This window comes from Crinia signifera, chromosome 5 (assembly GCF_055691185.1).
Source record: "Crinia signifera chromosome 5, ASM5569118v1, whole genome shotgun sequence".
Classification (NCBI taxonomy): Eukaryota; Metazoa; Chordata; class Amphibia; order Anura; family Myobatrachidae; genus Crinia; species Crinia signifera.
Genome location: NC_139221.1, coordinates 257,576,191 through 257,600,617, shown reverse-complemented (window position 1 = coordinate 257,600,617; position 24,427 = coordinate 257,576,191). Strand labels below are relative to the sequence as shown.

Sequence of the window (24,427 nt, the reverse complement as noted above, 5' to 3'; positions counted from 1 at the left end):
ATGGATCGTCACCTGGGGCCCAGGGGCCCATATGTATCTAATGCGGACAAGCGGCGGGCGTATAATGCTGCCCGCCGCCTGATATTTTCAACAACCGGCGTCCGCAGAAGCCTGGGACAGGTTGAGCGGCGCTGGTCCGACCTGCGCCGGCGGCAGCCGGTTCTACTCAGCAGCCTTCGCCGCCATATTGCCCGATGTAAGTTTTGATTACTAGTATGTCAGCGTTTTTTAGCAATGTTTGGTGTACTTTTTATAAATATGTTCCTGAGTATGGGGGTGTATATGGGGGTGTATAGGGGGTGTATATGGGTGTATAGGGGGTGTATAGGGGGTGTATAGGGGGTGTATATGGGTGTATATGGGGGTGTATAGGGGGTGTATAGGGGGTGTATATGGGTGTATAGGGGGTGTATAGGGGGTGTATAGGGGGTGTATATGGGTGTATATGGGGGTGTATAGGGGGTGTATATGGGTGTATAGGGGGTGTATAGGGGGTGTATATGGGTGTATAGGGGGTGTATAGGGGGTGTATAGGGGGTGTATATGGGTGTATAGGGGGTGTATAGGGGGTGTATAGGGGGTGTATATGGGTGTATATGGGGGTGTATAGGGGGTGTATATGGGTGTATAGGGGGTGTATATGGGTGTATATGGGGTGTATAGGGGGTGTATATGGGGGTGTATAGGGGGGTTTAAGTAGTTGATCAGTTTTTGGGTGTAGGATATCAAATAGTTTGCATGATAAATGTCTGAAATTTCACAGCAATGATAATTTTGAAGGTTATGAGCATGACTAATGTGAATTTTTCTTTCCCCCTTTTTTATGAAACCCAATCTTCGATTTCTATGCCATCAACATGAACATTTCAGCACGGGCAAGGGCACGCATTGAAGCCCGGGAGCAGGCAGCCCGGGACCAGGCAGCCCGGGACCAGGCAGCCGAGGAGGAGGAGGAGGAAGAGGAGGAAGAGGAGGAGGAAGAAGAGGAGGAGGAGGAGGAGGAGGAGGAGAAGAAAGAGGAGGAGGAAGAGGAGGAAGAGGAGGAGGAAGAAGAGGAGGAGGAGGAGGAGGAGGAGGAGAAGAAAGAGGAGGAGGAAGAGGAGGAGGAGGAAGAAGAGGAGGAGGAGGAGGAGGAAGAGGAGGAGGAGGAAGAAGAGGAGGAGGAAGAAGAGGAGACCCAGGGTGCAGTTTTCACCCACACAATTTCCCCATCCCCCACCCCCTCCACAACCCCCCCCCCCCTCCACAACCCCCCCCCCTCCACAACCCCCCCCCCCCTCCACAACCCCCCCCCCTCCACAACCCACACCCCCCCCCCTCCCCACCCCATTTCCAACCCCCCTACACCTCTCCACCACCCACCCCCAAACCTCTCCACTCCCCAGTAACACCCAGTACCTCGGGCCAAAGACCAGGACCATCCTCCTTGCTCCTGCCTTCCCCAACCACTCCACAGCCAACCAGCGGCGCCCAGGATGGCTCAAGTAGCCGTAAGTAAATAATGTGTCTAATGTTGACCTACACATTTCTACACATAAGCAATCACAACAACCACATATGTGTATCCAACATCAACATTAGTTGCAACATATCACTGCAGGGCGACCATGAGGTGTGTCCTGTCCTTCTCCAGGAACAAGGGTCCCCTTGGTGGTTTTTTTGAGTGTGTCCATGCCTCACCCCTTGAATAATTGACATAACAGTACATCCAATGAGATATCCGACATTAGTGGTGTGGTAGTTATGTGGTGTTGGGTAACTCCAGTTCCCAGCATGATGTGCAACACAGGGCCAGATTATAATGGAGGCGCAAGGGGTCAGTGCCCCTGGGACCCCCTCTAGCTATGGGCCCCCTGTGGTTGTCATTTTTTTTTTTTAAAAAGACAATGTTTAAGTTATGTTTTTTTTTTTGTTGCTAAATGTTTTGCGCATGGGTGGGGTAGTGCTGCAGCTTCACCTATCTGCCAATGTGACAATGATTTATGGTGCTGAGCATCGGGAGGCAAGGCACACTGATTGCACAAGTGTGCAGTGCTTTTCTGGGAGTTGACTAAGTCCCATGACACTTTGCACCAGAGGACAGAGGCTGAGAAGTTTGTGCTGAGCTCTGATTGGTGGAGCTCATTACATACTTCTCAGGTCCATGGAGAACAGCAGCAGCAGCTTAGTCATAGGAGGGTTTTTAATCAGAGGCAGCACTAGGACTGTGAGGTCTCCTCCAGAGTAAGGGGCAGAGGGACAAACACAGGCTTTTCATGTGGTGTGTGTATATATATATATATATATATATATATATATGGTGTCTATTATTATTCCGAGTGCCGCCAACCCCCTGTCTATATATATATATATATATATATATATATATATATATATATATATATATATATATATATATATATATATATATATATATATATATATATCCCCTGCAGGTAACCATTGACCAAGTTTATTCTGCCTTTACTCTATGTTTTGACAGTATAATATTCGGCCATGCAGTGTGCGGCCAGTAATGACAAGTGCAAGGGGGCCCCCCGCTCTAAAGTACCCCGGGCCCCCCAAAGGCTTAATCTGCCACTGGTGCAACTTAAATGTCGAGATTGTTTTGGTAATAGTGTGTGAGGCCATGCGGATGCATGCTTTACAAACTATTTTAAATTTAGGACATTGCTGTACAAATTATAGGCCTACAGCTGTAGGCCTATAATTTGTACAGCAATGTCCTAAATTTAAAATAGTAAGGAGTGCTTAAGCCACAACAATGTCATAACCCTTAAATAGCACAGGCTAATTGTGAGGTTAGAGGACAGTCCCCCAAAAACAAAGTACCAATTGGGATACAGCATACATTCATTGATGAAGGAGTAATTGAATTAATGTTATTTACTATGTACAGTATGTGTGTGTTAACATATTTTTTTTTAGTACTGTGTTTACAGCAGACCCATCTTCAATGTAGTTTAAAAATGTATGTGCCCTTCACACATAACTCACAACTTTTTATTATGTACAAATACAACAAACATTTGTTTATGTTATACTGTATATTAATTTTTTTTTTTATCCCTTCACTACAGACACTGAACAGCAGCAGGAGGAGGTGGCAGCCCTTATTCGGGAGATCTTCCTGACCCTTTTTTATTTGCAACTTCTTTTTGGCCTACTGGAGGCCCGCATTTAATTTTTTTTTATCCCCCCCCCCCTTATTATGTTTGTAAGAAATAAAAGTTGATATTGTATTATAAATTGCCTGTGTTTTTAATAATAAATATGTTAGAGGGCTTGTAAGGGTAGGTACATACAGATGTGTAATGTAAGTTATATTAGTAATTTGAGGTGAGGGGTAATGATTGATGTGTAAATGTGTGTGTTTTTGAGTAAAATAACACATAGTGAAAATGCATGAATGTTTAATGTTTTTCGATTAAAACATCACACATAACATCAGGGTAGGTATACATGTTACACATTTTGGACAAACTAATTATGGACATAATTTAGTACATATACAGAAACACCAACATAACTTGATTTAAAAGTAACAGCAATATGGGGACACATAGATAGTGATTAAAATGCCACATTAGAACATAACAAATATACATGTAATGTGGTTTAAAATGTAGTTTTATTAGGTCTTTATTAAGGTAGACAATTGAGTTAATAGAAAACAATAAGTGAATAACAAATAGATTAATTAATCAATTGTCAGATTAGTAGTTGAGAGGCAAGATTTGCAGGTCCATATATGTGAAGGGTATGCCAGCGTGCACGGACGTACGCTCACTCTCACGAGCGGTGACATAAGCTGAGTTTTCCATTGAAAACAATAGGGACCCGTCCGTGCAAGCTGGCGTACGCTCAGATCGCCGCAAGAAGGCGGTGGGGAGACGGAGGAAAGACGGCCGTAGACGGCGCCGTACGCTCAGTCGTACGCTAGTCGACGGAGTGTAAGGGCTGGGCCGACCGCGTACGTTGCCGTACGCTCATTTGTACACCACTCCCCTTCTACGTTATTTCTGCCCGTACGCAAGCGGCCGATTTGTGGGCGGACTTAACCCTAACGGCCGCGTACGGCTAGCGTGCGGTAATTGTGAACGTACGCACGTTTGGCCGCTCCGATCAGAATAAGGCCCATAGAGAGCAACACTTCATTTGCCTGAAATGAAGTCCAGATGCATATTTACCATATTTGCCAGCTAATGTCTGGGTGCAGCCCAGTTTAGATACAGTATTTGTCCATGGATGTAAATATTTTTAACATTGACTAATTACACAATAAGAGTTGTTTTCTCCAGCCTTTTAGATGTTATACCACTTTCAGAACGAATTGTCTGTAAATCCCGGCCTTCATTTACCGATCCTAGTCTGACCGCGCTTTCACACAGAAAAGCAAATGACCGGGTTAAACATTTCTAACTGGTAATTTGCTGAATAACACAGGTATTTCTTCTGTGTGAAAGGGTCAACCCGGGTTGAAAATCCCGGGTCCTCGACGCTGGTAAATTCCTGGTCTCGAAGACCCTGGAATTGTGACCCGGGTTTACCCTTTCACACATGTTTTACCATTTTTTTCCATCTTGTACCATAACAAAAATAAAATACATTGGCCCTTTACATGAAAAGACAAGACCAGTAAATAGCAGTTGAGCTGGTGGTAGCTGTAAACTTGTTTGGGCATCTCTAAATCTGGGGGCACACTTGAGAACACCTCAAGGCACAGTGCTTGAAAAACACTGGTCCAGACAATAGGAGAAGATGCCCTTTGCTAACTTGCAAGAGAATTGCAAATCAATTGGTAAATGCTATCCATTTGCAAATCAATATGCAATTCCCGAAACATTTTTTTATTGGTGTTGACCAACACATAAGATGTGAGATTGTATAGGTGTGTACCCAGCTTTAGAAAACTTCAGATTTCAAAAGCAAATCATACGCTCCGTCCAGGGGCGTGAGTTCATACAATGCACCTGGAAGAGAAGTAGTCACTGGTGCCCCACAAAAATCCATTGGGCCCCTACAGAAAGAAAAAAAAACATTAGCACCCACAGCCAGCGGCGGATTGGCCCAGTGGGACACCGGGAAATTTCCTGGTGGGCCAGTCCTATAGTCCCACAGTCTACTGGAAATGGCAATCCGCCAACCAGATGACCAAACGATGTTCAGTGATCCATTAGCAGATTGAGGAAATTAAGCATGTAAAAAAAGGTCCCCAGTATGCGTTCCCTGACACGACCATCATGGAACTGGGGAATTGCACCAATACACCGCAGGTGTTTGGGCCCCTTTAGACAAGTAGTTCTCAATTGCCAGCCCACATTGTTTTGTTATTCATTTTCATGCACCATCAGAGCAAGTCTGATTTTCCTAAAATCGTTAATTTTAGGAAAGAACATGGGGACTCCTGTGGGACCCTAGTGGCACCCCACCGACCAAGGACTAATCAAGCAATTGATAGTTTCCAATTAACTTAATCAGTCTGCAATTAACCACCTTCCAAAGCATTGTCTTTTTCATCCAATGGGGCAGATGTATTAAGCCTGGAGAACAGATAAATTGAAGATAAAGTGAATGGAGATAAAGCACCAGCCAATGAAAATGACATTGGTAATGGCTGGTGCGTTATCTCCTTCCTCTTTAACTCCACTTTATCTCTTCACCAGGCTTAATACATCTGCCCAATCTCGGGAGTAGCTGTGACAGTGCCCACACGGTGTGTCTTGGGCTTGCAATGCACGCTCCCACGCATATCACATCGCAAAGTGAAATTACAAAAAGTATGTGCAGCCCATGCACCTTCCGTACCCCTGTTGCCTCCTCCCCAATACAAAGATGGATTGGAGACCACCGGGAATGGTTAAAACATCTGGAAAGGTTTCTTTTAAAAAATCCTGCTGTGGGGTTTCTTTGCTGAAACCCACAGCAACCAATTATTTATACAGTAGTTGGATAAGCAGGTATCGGGAACTTTCATATCCGTGACATCCAAAATTGGGCACAAGGTAAGCACCTGGCTAAACCTTGTGCATGTACAGTATTATATACCGTACTAGTAAGCCCACTCGAAGAAAAAGCTTCGAAAGCTAGTCTGCTACCTTCTGTGTTTGTGCAAGTGAGAGAGAGATGGTTTCACTCTCTGCCAGCAGATGGCAGTGTTTCGGAGACTCACAGACACTAGACATATACAGTATATATACATACCTCCCAACTTTTGAAATTGGGAGGTCGGGACGTTCGCGCCTGAAAAAGGGGCGCGGCCTCAAGAAATGGGGGCGTGGCCTCGCGGGGTGACGCGAACTCCGGCCACGCCCGTTTTCGCCGCTCGTCGGCGCTGAATAGACGCTGTGCGCATGCGCACAGCGTCTATTCTCGGCAAGCTGGGGGGGCTCCCAACTGTCCCCCTTGCCGCGGGACAATGGCTGCCCCGGGCGGGACGTCCCGATATTCGGGGACGTTCCCGCGAAAAGCGTGACAGTTGGGAGGTATGTATATAGATGATTTAAACTTTGTACAGTAGATTAGAAAAGGACAGCTGGCATTTTACACCATTACAGGGAATGTTTAAGCGATAAAGCAGAGACGTTGCCCACACCAAACTAATCTGCTTCTGACTTGTCATCTTACAAGCTGTGCTAGAAAAACGTTATAGTTATATTGGTTACTTTGAGACACTTCTGCAACTCATTTCTCTGTGACATGTTAGTACACTCGCTGCTTGTTAGTACACTCGCTGCTTGTTAGTACTTTATCTCTCTGCACCCTTCCCTCCAAGCTTTGCAACATCTCCCCGTCAGTCTTTATATGCGTTTACAGCGGCAAGTTCCCCCTCCCCGGCACGCCTCTCACCCCAGCAGCAGCAGCCGCCCGGAAGAAGCCGGCATGCCCTGCAGGAGCGCGCACTCCCGGGAACTGACATTACCAGGTGGGGACGCGCAGCGCGGGCACGCTGGCCTGGTCTCTGTAGCTGGGCTGGGAGCGGGAGGTGGGGTGGACAGGAGAGGAGGAGAGCGCACTTAGCTCTACAAGTGGAGGCAAAGGGAGTGCTAATACATCCCGGAGAGTGGAGCAGCGCATCTCCCTGGGGCTTTGGGTGAGTGACAGCGGCTACCGGGGGCAGATTATTACAGTGATGTGTAGCGGGCAAACTTCATACCTGCAGCTGGAAGTTGCTGCTGGTGTGTGTGCAGTAGCCACGTAAGGGGTGAGTAGAGAGTACAATGTATGCAGGGAGCAGGTGCATGACTGCAGGAACCAGGTAAGGGCTGAGTAGGTAGCGCTGTGCAGGCAGGGGGGCAGCTGTATTGTAGGAGCCAGGTAAGGGGTGAGAAGGGAGCACTATGTATGCAGGAGGGCGGGTGCACTGTAGGAGCCAGGTAAGGGGTGTGTGGGGAGCACTATGTATGCAGGGGGTGGGTACACTGCAGGAGCCAGGTAAGGGGTGTGTGGGGAGCACTATGTATGCAGGGGGGCGGGTGTACTGTAGGAGTCAGGTAAGGGGTGTGTGGGGAGCACTATGTATGCAGGAGGGCGGGTGCACTGTAGGAGCCAGGTAAGGGGTGTGTGGGGAGCACTATGTATGCAGGGTGGCAGGTGCACTGTAGGAGTCAGGTAAGGGGTGTGTGGGGAGCACTATGTATGCAGGAGGGCGGGCACACTGTAGGAGCCAGGTAAGGGGTGTGTGGGGGGCGGGTGTACTGCAGGAGCCAGGTAAGGGGTGTGTGGGGAGCACTATGTATGCAGGGGGGCGGGTGCACTGCAGGAGCCAGGTAAGGAGTGTGTGGGGAGCACTATGTATGTAGGGTGGCAGGTGCATGACTGCATGAGCCAGGTAAGTGGTGAGTAGGGGGCGGTGTGTGCAGGCAGGGGGCTAGGTGTACTGTAGGAGTCAGGTAAGGGGTGAGAAGGGAGCACTATGTATGCAGGGGGGCGGGTGCACTGCAGGAGCCAGATAAGGGGTGTGTGGGGAGCACTATGTATGCAGGGGGGCGGGTGTACTGCAGGAGCCAGGTAAGGGGTGTGTGGGGAGCACTATGTATGCAGGGGGGTGGGTGCACTGCAGGAGCCAGGTAAGGGGTGTGTGGGGAGCACTATGTATGCAGGGGGGGCGGGTGTACTGCTGGAGCTAGGTAAGGGGTGTGTCAGGAGCGCTGTGCAGGGGGACGGGTGGAGCTAGGTAAGGGGTGTGTGGAGCTAGGGACTCCTGGAGCTAGGTAAGGGGTGTGTGGGGAGCGCTGCGCAGGTTCATGCCTGAAGGAGCCAGGTAAGGGCTGAGTTGGGAGCGTTGTGCAGTCAGGGGAGCAGGTGCACTGCAGTAGGCAGGTAAGGGGTGTGTGGGGAGCAGTATGTAGGTAGGGTGGCAGGTGTACTGCAGGAGACGGGTAAGGGGTTTACAAACTGGGAAGCACATACCTCAGCATGGTAGGAGAGGTTTCTGATAATAGGGAGTCCCTTACTACTGCATGTACTGGATGGAGTTTCTCCTCACCGTTTGTATAATTGTGGGGTTCTAGATACCATGCCATATTAGGTTTATATGGCGGTAACCATTTATTCTTTAATATGGTACCTGTACGGTTGGGGAAACCACTTATTGCACCATGGGGCCTGTACGGGCATAACCCCCTCCACTTTTGCAACATGAGTCCTGTATGGGCATAACACCCTCCCTTTTTGTAACATGGGGCCTGTATGGGCATAACACCCTCCCTTTTTTGTAACATGGGGCCTGTATGGACATAACACCCTCCCTTTTTGTAACATGGGGCCTGTATGGGCATAACACCCTCCCTTTTTGTAACATGGGGCCTGTATGGGTATAACACCCTCCTTTTTTACAACATGGGACCTGTATGGGCATAATCCCCTCTTTTTTTGCAAAGTGGGGCTTCTATGCAAGTGTAGAACTCTCCATGTGCATCATGGAGCTTGTTTGGGCATGGACCATTTTCCTGCCACATGGGGTTTGTGTGGAGGAGAACCTTCCTTGCAACACATTGTTATTGTATGAGTGGGGAACTCACACCCTGTAACACATAATTTACATGGGTTGAGAACCCTCACTCTCTAGAACATGGGGTGGTTGAAGACCACTGGTGCGGATACAAGGTGTTTGTATAAGTTAAGTTCTTTTTATCTTGCAGTGTGTGGTTTATATTAATGGGCCACCCTAATCCTGCAATGGTTACTGTAAATCTGCAGAATAGGCATTTGTAGTGATCTCCTCCTGCATTTGGTGAGGTTTATATGGGGATACCTTGGTGTTTCACTCATACCCTGTTAAAAATTGGCCAGAACAGATATTCATTTATCATTCTTAAAAAAATAAATAAAAAAAAAATATGCATGTCTGCAAGTGGAAGCTGGTCTTTATCACCATTTATATTCACCATTTCTTTATCAAACTATTGTTTTCGTACTTCCAAGTACTATTATATAAATGTGTTGGATCTACCTTGTGTTTGATCCATTTAATGTTGCTGCAGAGCGCTGTACCACAGAGTGTAATATGAGTGGGTCAACCAGTCACTTGTATTAATGTATTGTTGTCTTCTGACATTGTGTGTTACACACCCAGGTGATCATGCTACCTGGTGATGTCATGTGAGCACAGATCATTAATGATACTTGATCCTCAATGAAGTGCTTCAGATGGATCATTTTACTGTTGCACAATCCCACGTTTGTGGGTAAATACTTACGCTTCAACTTTTTGTTTCTGTTCTAAATTGTCACTTTTAAATTGTAATGAGTATTTCTATGAAGGGTTTATTCAATTACTCTGGTCTAAAATTGGGCTGTAACAAATTATGACCAGTTCCTGTAAACATGCAGTGGCTTACAAGATACCTGGCGAACCTAAACCTATTCCCTCAAGTGAGGAAAGGATTATGTATACAAAAGATGATTTCGATTTAATGATACTCTAGTACTCTCTTGGAAGAACTTTAATTATTACTATTCATATAGGGTCTTTACTTTTGGAGTGTGATAAAGTGGAGAGCGATGTTCTAGCCAACCAGCTCATAACACTTTTCTAATGCAGTTAAAAGCTGGTTGTATGGTCTCTCCAAAGCTTAGTACAAGACCACTATCCTTATATAATAAGGCTGCCACTGCTCCTCACCTCGGTGGGGGCAAATTCTAGAGTCTTGTGTGCCGGCAGCCAGTAGATGGTGCCCATTAAAGCAATTGAAGTGTTAACCCGGATTAGCTGCTGATGCTGACTTTACTGTTCTGTTTCACCATTTTGATTGGCTGGGAACTAGTAGTAACATAATCAGAAAGAGGATGGCCTGCTAATTTTATAGGAAATCTACATAACACATTATATTCTCTTTTTACCTTTTGCTTATTCCCCCCCTCATTAACTAAAGCTAATTTAAACATATAATAGTGGATTACTTCTGCAACTGATCAAATTCACTTCATCGTTTAATTTGGATGATGCATAAGGTAGCATAACATGGAAATATTCATGCTTATCCTTTTAAATTGGAGGCATTAGGAATCTAATATGACCAACTAAACATTCGGAGTGAAGCTGGAAACACACAACATGACAGGCAAACCTTCATCACTGGCACACTTATTTTCACTTTTTCATGTCCCTCTAATAACTTTATTAACACTGTACCATACCTCCCAACAGTCCCGATTTTATCGGGACAGTCCCGATTGTCAGGGCCTGTCCCGCTGTCCCACCCGCGGGCGGCAGTGTCCCGCGGTGTGGGGGTCTGTTGGGAGTCCCCCCTGTCAGCTGCTAAGCAGCGGGGAATAAACGCTGTGCGCATGCGCACAGCGTCTATTCCCGCAGCCAGGGGGCTGGGGGCATGGCTAGAGGCTCACAGAGCCTCTGGGTCATGCCCCCATAGCGGCAAAATGGGGGCGTGGCCTCGCGGAAGAGACACGAGTATAGGCCACGCCCCCAAAAATTTCGATGCGCCTCCGGCGCGCAGCAGCAGCGTCCCGCCTGCTGAAGTGCCAAAGTTGGGAGGTATGCTATACTTGTGAAAAGATATAGTGCAGTTACAGTATTTCCCTTAATATTTTTCAAAGGACTATCAAGTATCCTTAAGGGGCCTACACACATGGCGATGTTGCAGAGCGATCTGAGCGATGCTAGACTGCTTAGCACACTGCGCTGAGCGATATGTCCGGGCCAGTGCTCCCCGGTGAGAACATTGGCCCTGACTGGCATGTAACTAGTTTTGGAGCTATGTAGGGGCATTTTCTAAGCGATCTAGTCAGATAAGTTGACACAAAATCGCTAAGTGCGTAGGCCCCATTAGTTCCGTGACAAGGCAGAACTTTTGAAGAGTTCATGTTATCCCCATTCTCTAGGTATATTTACCCTTCTGAGATCAGACTACCAGCATGCAGTGTACAGTCTTCGGTACTTGTGTATTTTGGCGGCGCCCCCCGATGTCCGTCGTACGACAAACAGATCGCATCGCATGCCATGCACCCGATGGCATGCGATGCGACGCGATTTTGACCCCCTATACGACCAAAAATCGTATAAGCACCCTAAAGGGTGCTTTTGAGCACCCAAATGGGTGCTTACAATGTTAAATGCACCCCCACGCCACCCCCCCCACTATAAACGTGAACCCGAAGCGTGGCGAGCGGCGGCGGTACGCGTCCTACGACCTTTTCATACCCCCACTATCCACGTCAGCGTGGAGTTGAGAATAGAATAGTGTGGCGAGCGCAGCGGATACCTTCACAGGTAAACGCGGGCTTCACAGGTATCCGCGTCCCCTCGCGGGGCTCGCCACGCTTCGGGCTCAGTGGCTCACTGCGCTCGCCACACTATTCTATTCTCAACTCCACGCCGACGTGGATAGTGGGGGTATGAAAAGGTCGTAGGACGCGTACCGCCGCCCCTCGCGGGCTCGCTGCGCTCGCCACGCTTCGGGTTCACGTTTATAGTGGGGGGGTGGCGTGGGGGTGCATTTAACATTGTAAGCACCCATTTGGGTGCTTAACATTGTATAAGCACCCATTAGGGTGCTTATACAATGTTTAATCGCATCGCATCGTATGGCATTGTATGCCATGTAAAATGGCATACAATTTCAAAATTGGCATACAATTTCAAAATTGTATGCCATCGTGCACTATCGTACGATATCGCGTCGCATCGCATACCATCGTATACGTTATGGTATGCGATGCGATGGGCGCCGCCAAAATACACAAGTACCCAGTCTTCTCCAGCAGAAGGTTAAACTTTTCTTAACTGATCAAGTGGAGAAGACCTCGCAATCCAGATTTGCCCTATCCTGCTATATAGACTTTGCAAAAGTACCTCCCTTCCTTTCATATATTTTACCCCTTTTACACCAAAATCCCTGGTCTTTGAACACTGGAGTTTCCAGGGTCAGACCCAGCTTCATACCCCGTTTACACAGCACTTTGACCTGTTTCGGACCAGGGGCTGCACCGTTTACACTGAACCTGGGTCAGTCCTGCTTTTCCTTGTGGATGTCATTATTGGATGCCCCATGTGCTCTCCCCCCCCCCCCCCCCCCCAGCTCCCTCTCCAGCAGCAGACTGCATCTTCTCCCATGTGCTCCCCCCTCAAAGAAAAAAAAAGTGTCTCTGCGGACCACCTTTAGAGCACCAGGCAGTGCTCAGATGCCTGTGCGGTGACTACAGCGTGTGTCTGATCTCCACTTGCAGCTCTCTGGTCGCTGCCGCAAAGCGCTTCCGGGATCAACAGCACTTCCTGCTACACAGATGTCCAAACCAGTGCTGGTACCATTTACATTGGCCTCTGCCCAGGTCCTGCCTGTGTTCCGCCCTGGTCTGGAGACCTGTGCAAATGGACATTGGTTGAGCCCTTTTAAATCGCCGCTGACCCGGGTCCACGAAGCAAAAACCCAGGTTTTTGTGGCGGTGTGAAAGGGGTATTAGATCTCGATTAGATTAGGTCACCTCTGAGGTCTGTCCGTGTCATGAGTAATGACTCTAAGGGGGCATACTTTATTGTGTATCCTGTAGTTGTCCTTTAATTTGATATAAAAATCGCCCACTAAACCCCTTTTATGTGCTTAGGAGATTCGGCCCTCTGCACATACCTGGAGAGTGAGCCAGATTTGCGCTTTGCCAGGAGAACAAGACACTGAGTCACAAGTATTCAGAAGCATGGCTGGGATACCTTCTATGGTCCAGTCATTTCTGTAACCTCTGCTATTAGCATTATTAGCACACTCGCTGTCAACGTGGACTGCAACCTATTTCAAAACAATGTGTTGCAACATTCCCTGGCAATGAAGTATGAACTTAATCAAAATATTATGCTCAATTTTATTTTTTAATTTTTTTTTTCTGTGTGGAAACTACAGTGTCTTTGTACAATGTTTCTTCCTATTTTTATTTATTATATATATTGTATTTGTTTACTTAGTACCCTGCTATTCTCTCTGTGATGGTTGAGCAGTTTTCTCTCTTAGATTTCCTTATGTCTTGTGTAAGGAGTTATCTTGTGTTTGACAGTTTATAATACAGCCAGGAAATTGCATACATGTTGTACTGTAGACTTTGCATGTATTTATCTTGTATCTTTGCTGCTTTCCAAAATTGCATCATGAATTTATCTGAAAAATATGACTTTGTTTTTGTAAGATGAGAAACCTCTTTACAAATACCGGTAGCAGAAATGAAATGAATGAATCGATCAGATACCATACCTTTGTTCTCCTAAGCTGGTCTGGTGTTTGCGCTTTGGTGTTTGAACCCAAGTTGGATAAACTGACCTATCATAAAAGCACTATCACTAACGACCTACAGTTTTTCATTCACATCCGATTATCAGGTCTCAGTGAATGTATTGGAAAATTGATGTGTCTCTGTTGCCCTTCCTCCATGGCTCCTGGTTATCACAGAAATAGAGCATGCTGGGCATTGTAGATAACACTGATGAGCCCTTAGCAGCTCTGATTTTTAGCCATTGTAAACAGTGTCAGCAGCAATAGTAACTGTCTGTGCACTGTCATGTGAGTGCCGCTGATTCTATTCCAGTCTGCTTTTAAGGCTCTCAGAAGTAGCTATGCTCTATTTTGTGGAGCTCCCATTAAAAGACTTAATACCCCTTTTACGCCAGCCTAAATAACCCAGGATTTGCAGGCGGTGTAAACTCTCCCATTTGACATTATCCGGGTTGAGACCCAGCATTTCAACCCTGGAAGCGAGCAGGGTTATACACTGGTTCAACCATGCTCTGTGTGCAGTGTAAATGGGTAATTGGACCCGTTCACTGCAATGCAATAGTGGGATTCTGGGAGATGTTCTCGTCATCCAGCGAAGGCTCAGGACCCACCTCCGGTGATGTCACCCGCCCGCCATTATCCCGGATGAGGACACCGTTGTGAAAGGGGTCACAAGCCGTGTCGCACCCTGATTTTTGAGCTGGGTATGACCTGACTTCTAGGTGTAAAAGGAGTATGAGAATCTGAGTTTGAAGTAAAGGTTGGAGGGTCTCATGTGGCCCCAGGGACTGTTATCCATCACTGAAACCGATTCTAGCGATCGTTTAGCTGAGAGTGGTTGTCTGGTTCCTTTGCAAAACATCTTACACTTTTCTGTTTTATATTTTATATAGGCGTTCTTTATCAAGCAATGAAAAACCTATTTCTGGCAATGAAGGCTCCTTTATCGGATATTCATTTTTATCAGTGTGATAATAGAGCAAGATTTTTCTGACCCTTAACCTGTAAACTAGTGCTAATTGTTGTCCCCGTACACTTCTATAGGGATGGCGTAATCAAATTAATTATTAAGCATTGATCGCATTGGATTAAACGATTATGCAATTGTTAGCCCGCAGATTGCATGTTAACCTTTTGATCAGCTGCCAAGTGAACAAGAACTGGGCAGATACAGCTGGTGGTCTCTGCCTGGATCCAATTGATAAATACTGTTGATCTCTAAATATAGATTACGTGAAAAAGCAGTGATAAAAAAAAAAAAATGTACTGCCCTTTTGTGGAACACATTGATAACTGGAGCCAAATTTCCATTCTCTGTTGTGAGGATTCTTTACGTAATTATTTCATAAGACAGTATGCTCTGTTCCTGTTCTACGTCTCTGCCATTCTACGTAAAAAAACAAAAAAAACAAACCCATTGAACTTTATTTCGTCTTAAAAACTCACTGAGGGCGGTTTCAATTAGCCCCATTAATTTAACAGGTGAAAAGGGAGGGGGGGGGGGGGGGGGGGAGCCTCTAGCTTTAATGCCCAAAGCTATTCGGTAAGAGCCCCTTTATGTCACCTGTTAAATTAATCTGTTTTCGGGCGTAGACCCGATTTTGACTATATAGTCAAAATCGAATGTCAAATGTCACCTTGTGTACACAGCATTAGAATCCCGGAGAAGTTCCCAGTCCTATGGGTGAAATTTACTAATACCCCTTTTACACCTAAAACCCTGGTCGGACCCTGGTCTTTGAACGCTGGAGTTTCCGGGGTCTGACCCTGCTTTATACCCCATTTACACAGCACTTCGAACTGGGTCTGCACCATTTACACTGAACCTGGGTCAGCCCTGCCTTTCCTTGTGGATGTAGTTAAAATTTACCCATGGTAGTTTATCTGAGACAGATTTAGAGGAGCTCATGACCAAGCACTCGTTACCTATGCTTAAATATATTATTATTGATCACGTGCCCAGTAATATCCGATGAGGCAACCGTGCATTAAAATTGTTAAGATGTGAGGCTGAGTGGATCCACAGACTCAATACCCTGGCACCTAGAGGGTTAAATGAGTCTGCTGGACTCCACTGTTTCATTTAGCTATGGTACTCCGGTTACAATTATTATTATTTTTTGAGTCAAACACAGAATGGTCTTGTCATTCTGTCCGGCAAGTCATCTTTGATGTCATTTCTTGATGCCAATTAGGTATGTCGACTTTTTTGTTAGTGTCGACAAGTATTACCTGTATTGATTGTCTATTTCTTGCGGTCTCCCTGTAAATATGTATTCATTGTAGATGATGAGGTAACTACTTTGTATAAGCTATTGTGAGGGGGTAGTGGGGGGAAGCTGTCCCCAGGTGCTGGGAGGAGGGGGGGTCCCTGCGGCTGCTGAGGGGAGGGGGGGGTACCTGTGGGCTGAGGTCGGAGCCGGAGGGGATGATGTGCGCCGCCGCTGCTGTACCTCCCCCGCAGCCGCGAAGTTCCTGCGGCGAATGGACAGTCAGCATCGGGGGTCCCTCTGGCACATGGGAACAGTTCCCATGTGCCGGAGGGACCCCCGATGCTGACTGTCCATTCGCCGCAGGAACTTCGCGGCTGCAGGGAGAGGTACAGCAGCGGCGGCGCACATCATCCCCTCCGGCTCCGACCTCAGGCTGACAGGTACCCCCCCCCCCTCCCCTCCCCTCAGCAGCCGCAGGGACCCCCCCCCCCTCCTCCCGCAGCACCTGGGGACAGCTTCCCCAGCGCTGCACGCCGTTGTCCTGCTGCGGGTACTTGGACCCGCAGCGGGACCATTTACACCGGCCTTTACACTGGTCCTATGCGGGTTCTGACCTGGGTAGAGGACCTGTGTAAATGGACTCAGATATACCTCATTTACACCGCTGATGATCTGGGTCTGACCCGCCGCTGACCCGGATTTTTCGGCGGTGTAAAATGGGTATAAGATGGAAGTTCTATTTCACAAGGGATGTTGATCGGCAACCAATCAGAATATTCTTATTTGTTTACCACCTTTCTCATTGTCGTATATTTCCCCCCTATGTGTATGTTGACATAATTGCTGTGCCCAAAAATAAAGTTATTGGATTAGTCCTACCCTGAAAAGAAATCATAAGTGCAACCTGCAGGGACTAATGAAATAACCAGAGGGAATCAATCAGGCTGCGATAAATTACCACGAATAATGGAATTACCCTCCTCCCCACCCTTTTATTTAGCTTTTTTAGATATTCACAGTGATACATTTCTGTAAACCGGACAGATTTTAGTTAATTTAGCAAGAGAGTATCAAGCAGTGGACAAGTACAAAAATTGGAGCTATTCAATTAAGCCAATTGGTTGGTGCGGACTGCCAAGTAACCTTGGAGCTGAAACCCTGCTGCAAATCCCACAGTTTTATTGAATCGCCTCCAGTATGGTAGAAGTAGAAGTAGAAAACAAACATGCCAAAATACCCTTAAAACCCAATGGGTCCTAGTAGGTGTAGAGTCAGTAACTGGATGTGGATCATTTAGAGGCGCTATGATGAGGGGTATTTCTAGCTGAGGCGTTGTGATGATCCAGTTCTTACGGAGGATAATGCCACAGGCTGAGATGAATATATTCAGATGTGATGAGGTTTAGTGGAAGTAGAAGACCTTGTTTATAATGGATAAGAATGTTTTGTAGGATGTGAAGAGATTACTAGGAAGTTGGCAGAAAATCTAGAACCAATAAGCTCTGGTACTATTAAATAGCACAGCATCTTACGATCACTTGGAAGAGTACCAATGATGTACAGGGCTATGGTGGGAAGACCTGGCTGTGGTGGGTCGTCATGTGACTGTTACATCATGCTGTAACGGCTGTTTTCTCAGGAGACCTGCCACATATATCATGTGTATGTCTCCTATAGCAACAAACATTTACAAAATGAGCATGTGAAAGACTCACCACACTGTCCCCCCTAGCTAAAGCACGCTAGCAGTGTTACTGTAAGTAACATCGGTTTAGAATGCAGGCTTACATTCTAAACCGAGAAACACATGGAAGAAATTAGCAGTTTACAAACACATATTTCCTTAAGAATAAACATGCATGTAGTGTTTATTCTAACACCCGCCATCTTTGAAAACCCATGCAGTTCCTCTTCCCTGCCTGGGGTGTCGCTGTCTGCTGTAGTGCTTCTAGCACAGTGTGGTCTGTATATTAGCGCTGATATGCAAACCAGACCTTTGTTATAAACACCACCGTAGACAGCGACACCCCAGGCAGGGAACAGGAACTGCATGGGCTTTCAAATACGGTGGGTGTTAGAATGAACACTATGCATGTGCTATGTGCACAAGTTATTAAAAAAAATGTAAATACATTTGTTAGCATGTCTGTCATTTGTCTTATTTGCTGTGGTCAGTAGGCTGTATTAAAGCCAATGGCCTGTTCTTTTATTAAAGTGTAGGAAAGGATTAAGAATTTTCTTGATTGGGGTATTTCACATTTAGAAATGTCAAAGTGATCTTACACTATGTGGATATATTGGCCAGGCTTATATTTCTCAGTATATCTCCTCTCCGGAATGACCAGTTGATTGTGTATACTTTTTTACAGGTAGATTAAAATGAATGAGACATTTCAGGTTGTTTGAAACCACTGCATTGGGCTGAATGGTCTGCCGGTGAAAGACGTCTGTCTGTAAACATCTGCTGCCTTTGAGTGTTTGAAAAGAACCACTAAATGTGAACAAGAAAGCTTTTGTGCACCGCTCATATTTGCTTATTGCATATAAAGCCGAAGAGACTGGGACCCTTTGTCACTCCTTCACTTTCTATCTGCTAAGTGGGGCCTGGAACAAAATTGGGCCTGTGAACGATCAATGATGGAAACTGAAGTTTTGTCACGGATTGTGAAGTTTTTTTGAGCAGTATAAAAATGAGCTTGCCTTCTTTATGAATACTTGAGGCAAATAATTAACTCTTCAAATGCAAAGTTTTTTTATAATCCAGTGTACATTAAGGTGTATATGTATCTTCAACCATTTAACACCCAAAAGGAAAGGGTGTATACTTTTTTTTTTTTGTCTCTGCCACTTCAAGGGGTGGTATGAATGCAATGCTCTTCATGGTGGTCCCCATAGAAACATAGGAGTAATGAAAAGGAAGAGGAGATGTTCATAGCAACCAATAAGATTCTGTATATCATTTCTCTATTGCATCCTAGAAAAGGATGCATTAGATAATTTGGTTGCTATGGAAATCACCTTTTCATTTCTAGAACCTTTAATAATTCGGTACTTGTGTATTATCTGGGCGCCCGATTTTTTCATCGCATGCCACTACTTAAGGCATGCGATGCGATTTTTCATTGTAAAGACCCGATTTTTAATTGTATAGTCACCCATGGGTAATTTCATACCCCCACTATCCAACTACGCATGGAGTTGTTTTTATATAGTGTGGCGAGCGCAGCGAGGGGACGCGGATTACTTTACATGTATTCTGCGGGGCTCGCTGCGCTCGCCACACTATATAAAATCAACTCCATGCGTAGTTGGATAGTGGGGGTAATGGGTGACTATACAATTAAAGATCGGGTCTTTACAATGAAAAATCGCATCGCATGAATTGTATGCCACTATATTGCATGCGATGCGATACAATGAAAAAATCGGGCGCCCAGATATTACACAAGTACCAATAATTCTATAGGATAAATTTACTTAAGTTAAGGTCCATACACACTGGGCGACTATGCCCAGTGTGTATGGACAGCGATGACCGCTGTCATCGCTGCGGGGAAAGCCACTCAGTGCATACACACTGAGCGGCTTTCCCCCGGGCCGGCACCGAAGGAGGGGGGAGAACGGCGTTGCATTGCCCTGAAAGCCGCTCATCTGCTGGTATAACCAGCAGATGAACGGCTTTCCCGGTGATTTTGCGGGAGCGCGCAGGTCTGCGGTTTTGGGCCTTTAAGTAGAGTAGTATAACATGCACGTAGGGGTAGTGCATCTAATGGATCAGTGTGTGGAGATTAGAGCTGTACAGACCCGGATCTCAAAACGTGATCTTATTGGCTATCGGCTGTCACATGTTTTGGGACCAAATGAAATCCAGTTCAGTTCGGAACACAGTGGCAAAAGCTTATGGATGCAAAACATGCTAACATGTGCCACAGAATATACATATGGATGCCTAGTGGTCAGAATACAGATGCCAGATCCCTAATGGGGGAACCCTGTCAGGGTTCATGTAAGTATACCCCCCCCCCACACACTCTAGCAGCCCCCACCAGCATCGGAACAGTCACGATGGGGCTGTCAGGATTCCCACGTCAGCATCTCCAGTAAACTCAGGATTCCAGTGTTGTGGCTACAGTCAGAATTCCACCGCCAACTAAATGCATCCTGCTGAAACTAATTGAAATATGAAATTGAGCATTTTTAAATATCTGTGAATCTGTTTTGTAGAACTGTAAGCAGTGTTCACATGTGCTATCCAATTGAAATATCTTGTGCAGATCCTGTCAAAAAATTAGGCAGAAGTGCTTCTAAAGCTGGCAAAGCCTCCTGCCACTGCCCTGAAGGAAAAATTCCAAGTGGGATGTGATCATTGTTACATTTTTTGCTTCATTTTATATTCCTGTTACTACTTGTTCTGTTTCTCTCTCTGTAAATTGGTGATCAGAACCTGCAAACTCCACATCTTGCCAAATCCAGTTCCTCTTATTGTATGTACTGTATAACATGGCTAATTTTGCTCTCTAAATCAGTTGGTCCTAATTCATTTAAGGGTTGTGTTCTCATAAATATTGGTTCTAGCTACAGCATGGCTGCTTCATAATATTTGTGATGGTTGCTCTTTGTGGTGAGCATTGCTAATACCCCTTTTACACCAAAATCCCTGGTCGGACCCTGGTCTTTGAACACGGAAGTTTCCAGGGTCGGACCCTGCTTCATACCCCATTTACACAGCACTTCAACCTGGGTCGGACCTGGGTCTGCACCATTTACACTGAACCTGGGTCAGCCCTGCTTTTCCCTATGGATGACATTAAAAATGTCAATTTTAGGACTGATAACCTGCCAGCCAACCTTCCCTCAATGATTTAAATAAAAATTAAAAGACATGAAAAGTTAGCATTGAAAAATGTTGGTTGGTTTATTTAGCAAAATATTTTTTCAAAAAGTTATATTCAGTGATGAAGCACACATAGCGGTATAAAAGTGCAGCATCACCCATGTGCTCCCCCCAGTCCTCTGCCCCTGCAGCAGCAGTCAGTTGGTCGACCTAAAGATGGTCGACAGTCATTAGGTCGACACCACTAGGTCGACATACTGCAAGGTCCACATGGGACAAGGTCAATAGGTCATTAGGTCGACACAAGCATTAGGTCGGCATATGATTTTTCACTGTTTAATGAGCCGACATATACCGACAGGCGGTATTTCATGCCCTAATATCCACTAGGGCAGTGATGGCTAACCTTGACACTCCAGCTGTTATTGAACTACACATCCCAGCATGCCCTGCTACAGTTTTACTATTTGGCCATACTAAAACTGATGCAGGGCATGCTGGGATATGTAGTTCCACATATCTCCTTATCTGATTCCAGAATCCCCTTACCACCGGGCATGCCCAGAAGCAGTGATAAAGATCAGCCTCCAGCTCTCCGCATCTGTAGCATGCACTTGTTTCCTTGTTACCCATAAGATGGCTCCTATGGGGGGATATATATGCCCTATGATAGATATTAAGAAACATTTCTACATACGTAGTCGAGGATATCGTTGTACAGGATTTGTTTAACTCCTTGACAAGATCCTCCACTTCGTATTCTGGAAATTTCGAGGTCCACTGCATCACTCCCGCCCCCGACTTGGAGCAATCCAGTATATTCTTAAAGTGTTGGTAGTAACATGTTATGGCCTTTTTCTCCAAAGGTCCTTGGAGTAGCATAGTATCTACTGGATTACTCCAGTCTCCGCTTGAGAACTGGCGAACAACCGAGTTAAGGTAGTGTTTGGCCTGCAGGAAGGCCATGGGGTATCCCACCAGACACGGATATTTTTCCATCGCCTCTGTGTATGTCAGCACTTTACGTGTTGGTCTATCTACCAAGGCATTAATTGTGGCTATCCCTCCCGCCCTCCAAATATTGAAGGGATATGCGGCCTTGCCATCTTGGAAATCTGGGTTATTCAAGAGTGGAAGGTGTAATGACTTGTGTGAGTTGAGGCCTTTTTGGTTTCTCACCCAATGCCAGGTTTTCTTAGTGTTCCACAATAATGTGTTTTCTTTTACATGTGAAGGGACCTCCTGATCATGGAGATGCAGGAACGACAGGAGACACCTCCCGTCCACCAATTCCCTCTCCAGAGAAGTACATGTGTAGCCCTCGCTGCCCAGCACCCAATCAGAAACATAGCGAAACATTGCTGCCTTGTTATATTGCCTAATATCTGGAAAGTTGACTCCCCCGTTCCACTTGGGTTGCTGGAGTTTCACCAGACTCAGTTTAGGTCTTCCCCCTTTCCATATAAAGTTTCTAAAGTTTTGATTTAGGGCTTTTATGTCCTTTGGGGAGATAAATAGTGGCAGCGCCTGCAGGGGATACATTATTCTTGGGAACGAAATCATTTTGATTAAATTAATTCGGCCCAGGTAAGAGATTGGTAAGTTTTTCCAATTCTCCAGCTCTCTATATGTTTGCTGGAACAGGGGTGTATAGTTTAATTTATATAGATTTGATAGTTGACGGGGTATTTGAGTTCCCAGGTATGTGAGCGAGTCCGTTGCCCATTTTATGGAGACACCCTCGAGGAATTCACGAGGCAAAGGCCTGGCAGTTAGAGAGAGGGCGATTGATTTTTGCATATTGATTGCAAAGCCTGATACCTCCTCAAAGATTCCGAATAGGTCAAAAATATGGGCAAGGGACTCTATTGGGTTTGAAATATACAAAAGTACATCATCCGCAAATGCAGTCAACTTAACTACCTTGGTACCCACAGATATGCCTTTGAAGGTTGTGTCGGAGTCCAGGAGGCGTAAAAAGGGATCTAGGGCTAGGTTGAATAGTAGCGGCGATAAGGGGCAACCCTGACGGGTCCCCCTATGCATTTCCACGGGTGCACTATGTGTTCCATTTACTATGATTCTGGTCATGGGGGATGTATATAAATATTTAATAAAGTTGATAAAAATGTCATTAAAACCTCTTTTCTCGAGAGTCATGATAAGGTGGGGCCAGAGTACCGTGTCAAAAGCCTTGACTGTGTCTAGACTTAGTAGAATGTTGTTATGTGTCTTTGTTAAGGATGATGCAGCCACTGCAGCGATTGCTGTTCTTATGCCTCTTACAGAGTGCCTGCCACGAATAAATCCTAGTTGGTTATATGAAATTAAATTTGGGAGTACACTTTGTATTCTGTTTGCCATTATTTTTGCCAATAGTTTGACATCGGTGTTGATTAAACTGATCGGCCTGTATGATTCTATTAGTTGGGGGTCTCTAAGCGGTTTGGGTATTAAGACTGTGTTGGTATTCGTGAGGTGTGGGAATGGGGTACGATTTTGAAGAAGGTCGTTAAATAATTCTACTAGGGCTGGGGCCACTTGATGCTGTAGCATCTTGAAATATTCATTGGATAGGCCATCTGGGCCCGGCGATTTACCCAAATGTAACGTAGAGATAGCCGCAGTGACCTCAGTGATTGTTATGGGGGTGGTGAGTGATTCTGCCTGTGCCTGGGTTAGTTGTGGCACATTAAGATCTTTAAATAGAAAATCTTGCCTGATTGGGTCTATTGTGTTGTCCATATAGAGCTTTGTGAAGTAACTTTCAAACCCAGAGGCGATATCAGTTGTGTTGGTCAGCAAGTTTCCCGATACAGGGTCTCGTATGGCTGTGATATAATTTTTCTTATGGCGGGGCTTGGATAGGGTGGCCAAAAGCTTTCCAGCCTTATTGCCCCATCTATAGAATTTGTGTTTTGTATATACCACGTCCTTTTTAGCCTGTTCTAACAGATGTGTGTCGAGTAGTTGTTTAGCTTGCAAATAGGCGTCACGGGTGAGCGAGTCAGGTTGGTTAATGTAGCTGTTGAGGGCGTTAGTCAGTTCGCCAAGCAATCTTTCATAGGTCGCCTTGACTGTCTTGCGGTGTCGTGCTACATATTCTATTATAGTGCCCCTCAGAACTGCCTTTGATGCCCCCCAGAAGATAGTAGGCGTGTCCCATGCCTCTATATTATCATCCTGGTAGTTCATCCAGTTGGCCAGTACAAAGTCTTTAAATTTTCCTGAATTGTAAAGGTATGCGGGGAACCGCCAGTGTGCTGGACCTCTATAGTTATTGGGGAGAGTGAGGGAAGCTGTTATCGGCGCATGATCCGATATTAATATTGGGTGAATCTCTGCTTTGAGCACTCTAGCTATCAGAGGGTCAGATAGATATATTGCGTCAATGCGTGACCAGGATTGATGTACCGCTGAGTAGAATGTGTATTGTTTATCTGTAGTGTTCAATAGTCTCCATGCATCTGTAAGTTGCAGAGTTACTTGAAATGATTGGAATTGGTTCCAAATTGTTTGATTAATTTGGCGTGGTGGTGGCTGCCTGTCGATTAACGGGTTTTCTACTGAGTTAAAGTCCCCAGCTACTATTAAGGGGAAATTGGTTCTTTGTGCAAGCAACGCTGTGATTTCTCCCAGGAAATCTTGCGGTGCAACATTAGGGG

General features: G+C 45.8%; 1 protein-coding gene across 15 annotated transcripts in view; it reads left to right on the top strand.

Annotated features, from left to right (window-relative positions):
- Window positions 1–6,807: 6,807 nt before the first annotated feature.
- The window catches only part of SVIL (supervillin), a 195,523-nt gene continuing 177,903 nt past the window's right edge, over window positions 6,808–24,427 (top strand). For 8 of the 15 annotated variants that reach the window (XM_083188888.1, XM_083188884.1, XM_083188882.1 and 5 more), the window contains exon 1: window positions 6,808–6,925. In XM_083188888.1, coding sequence (XP_083045014.1) covers window positions 6,883–6,925 — 43 coding nt within the window. In that variant the 5' untranslated portion in view covers window positions 6,808–6,882. The other 7 variants (XM_083188895.1, XM_083188897.1, XM_083188891.1 and 4 more) reach the window with 6 other exon arrangements.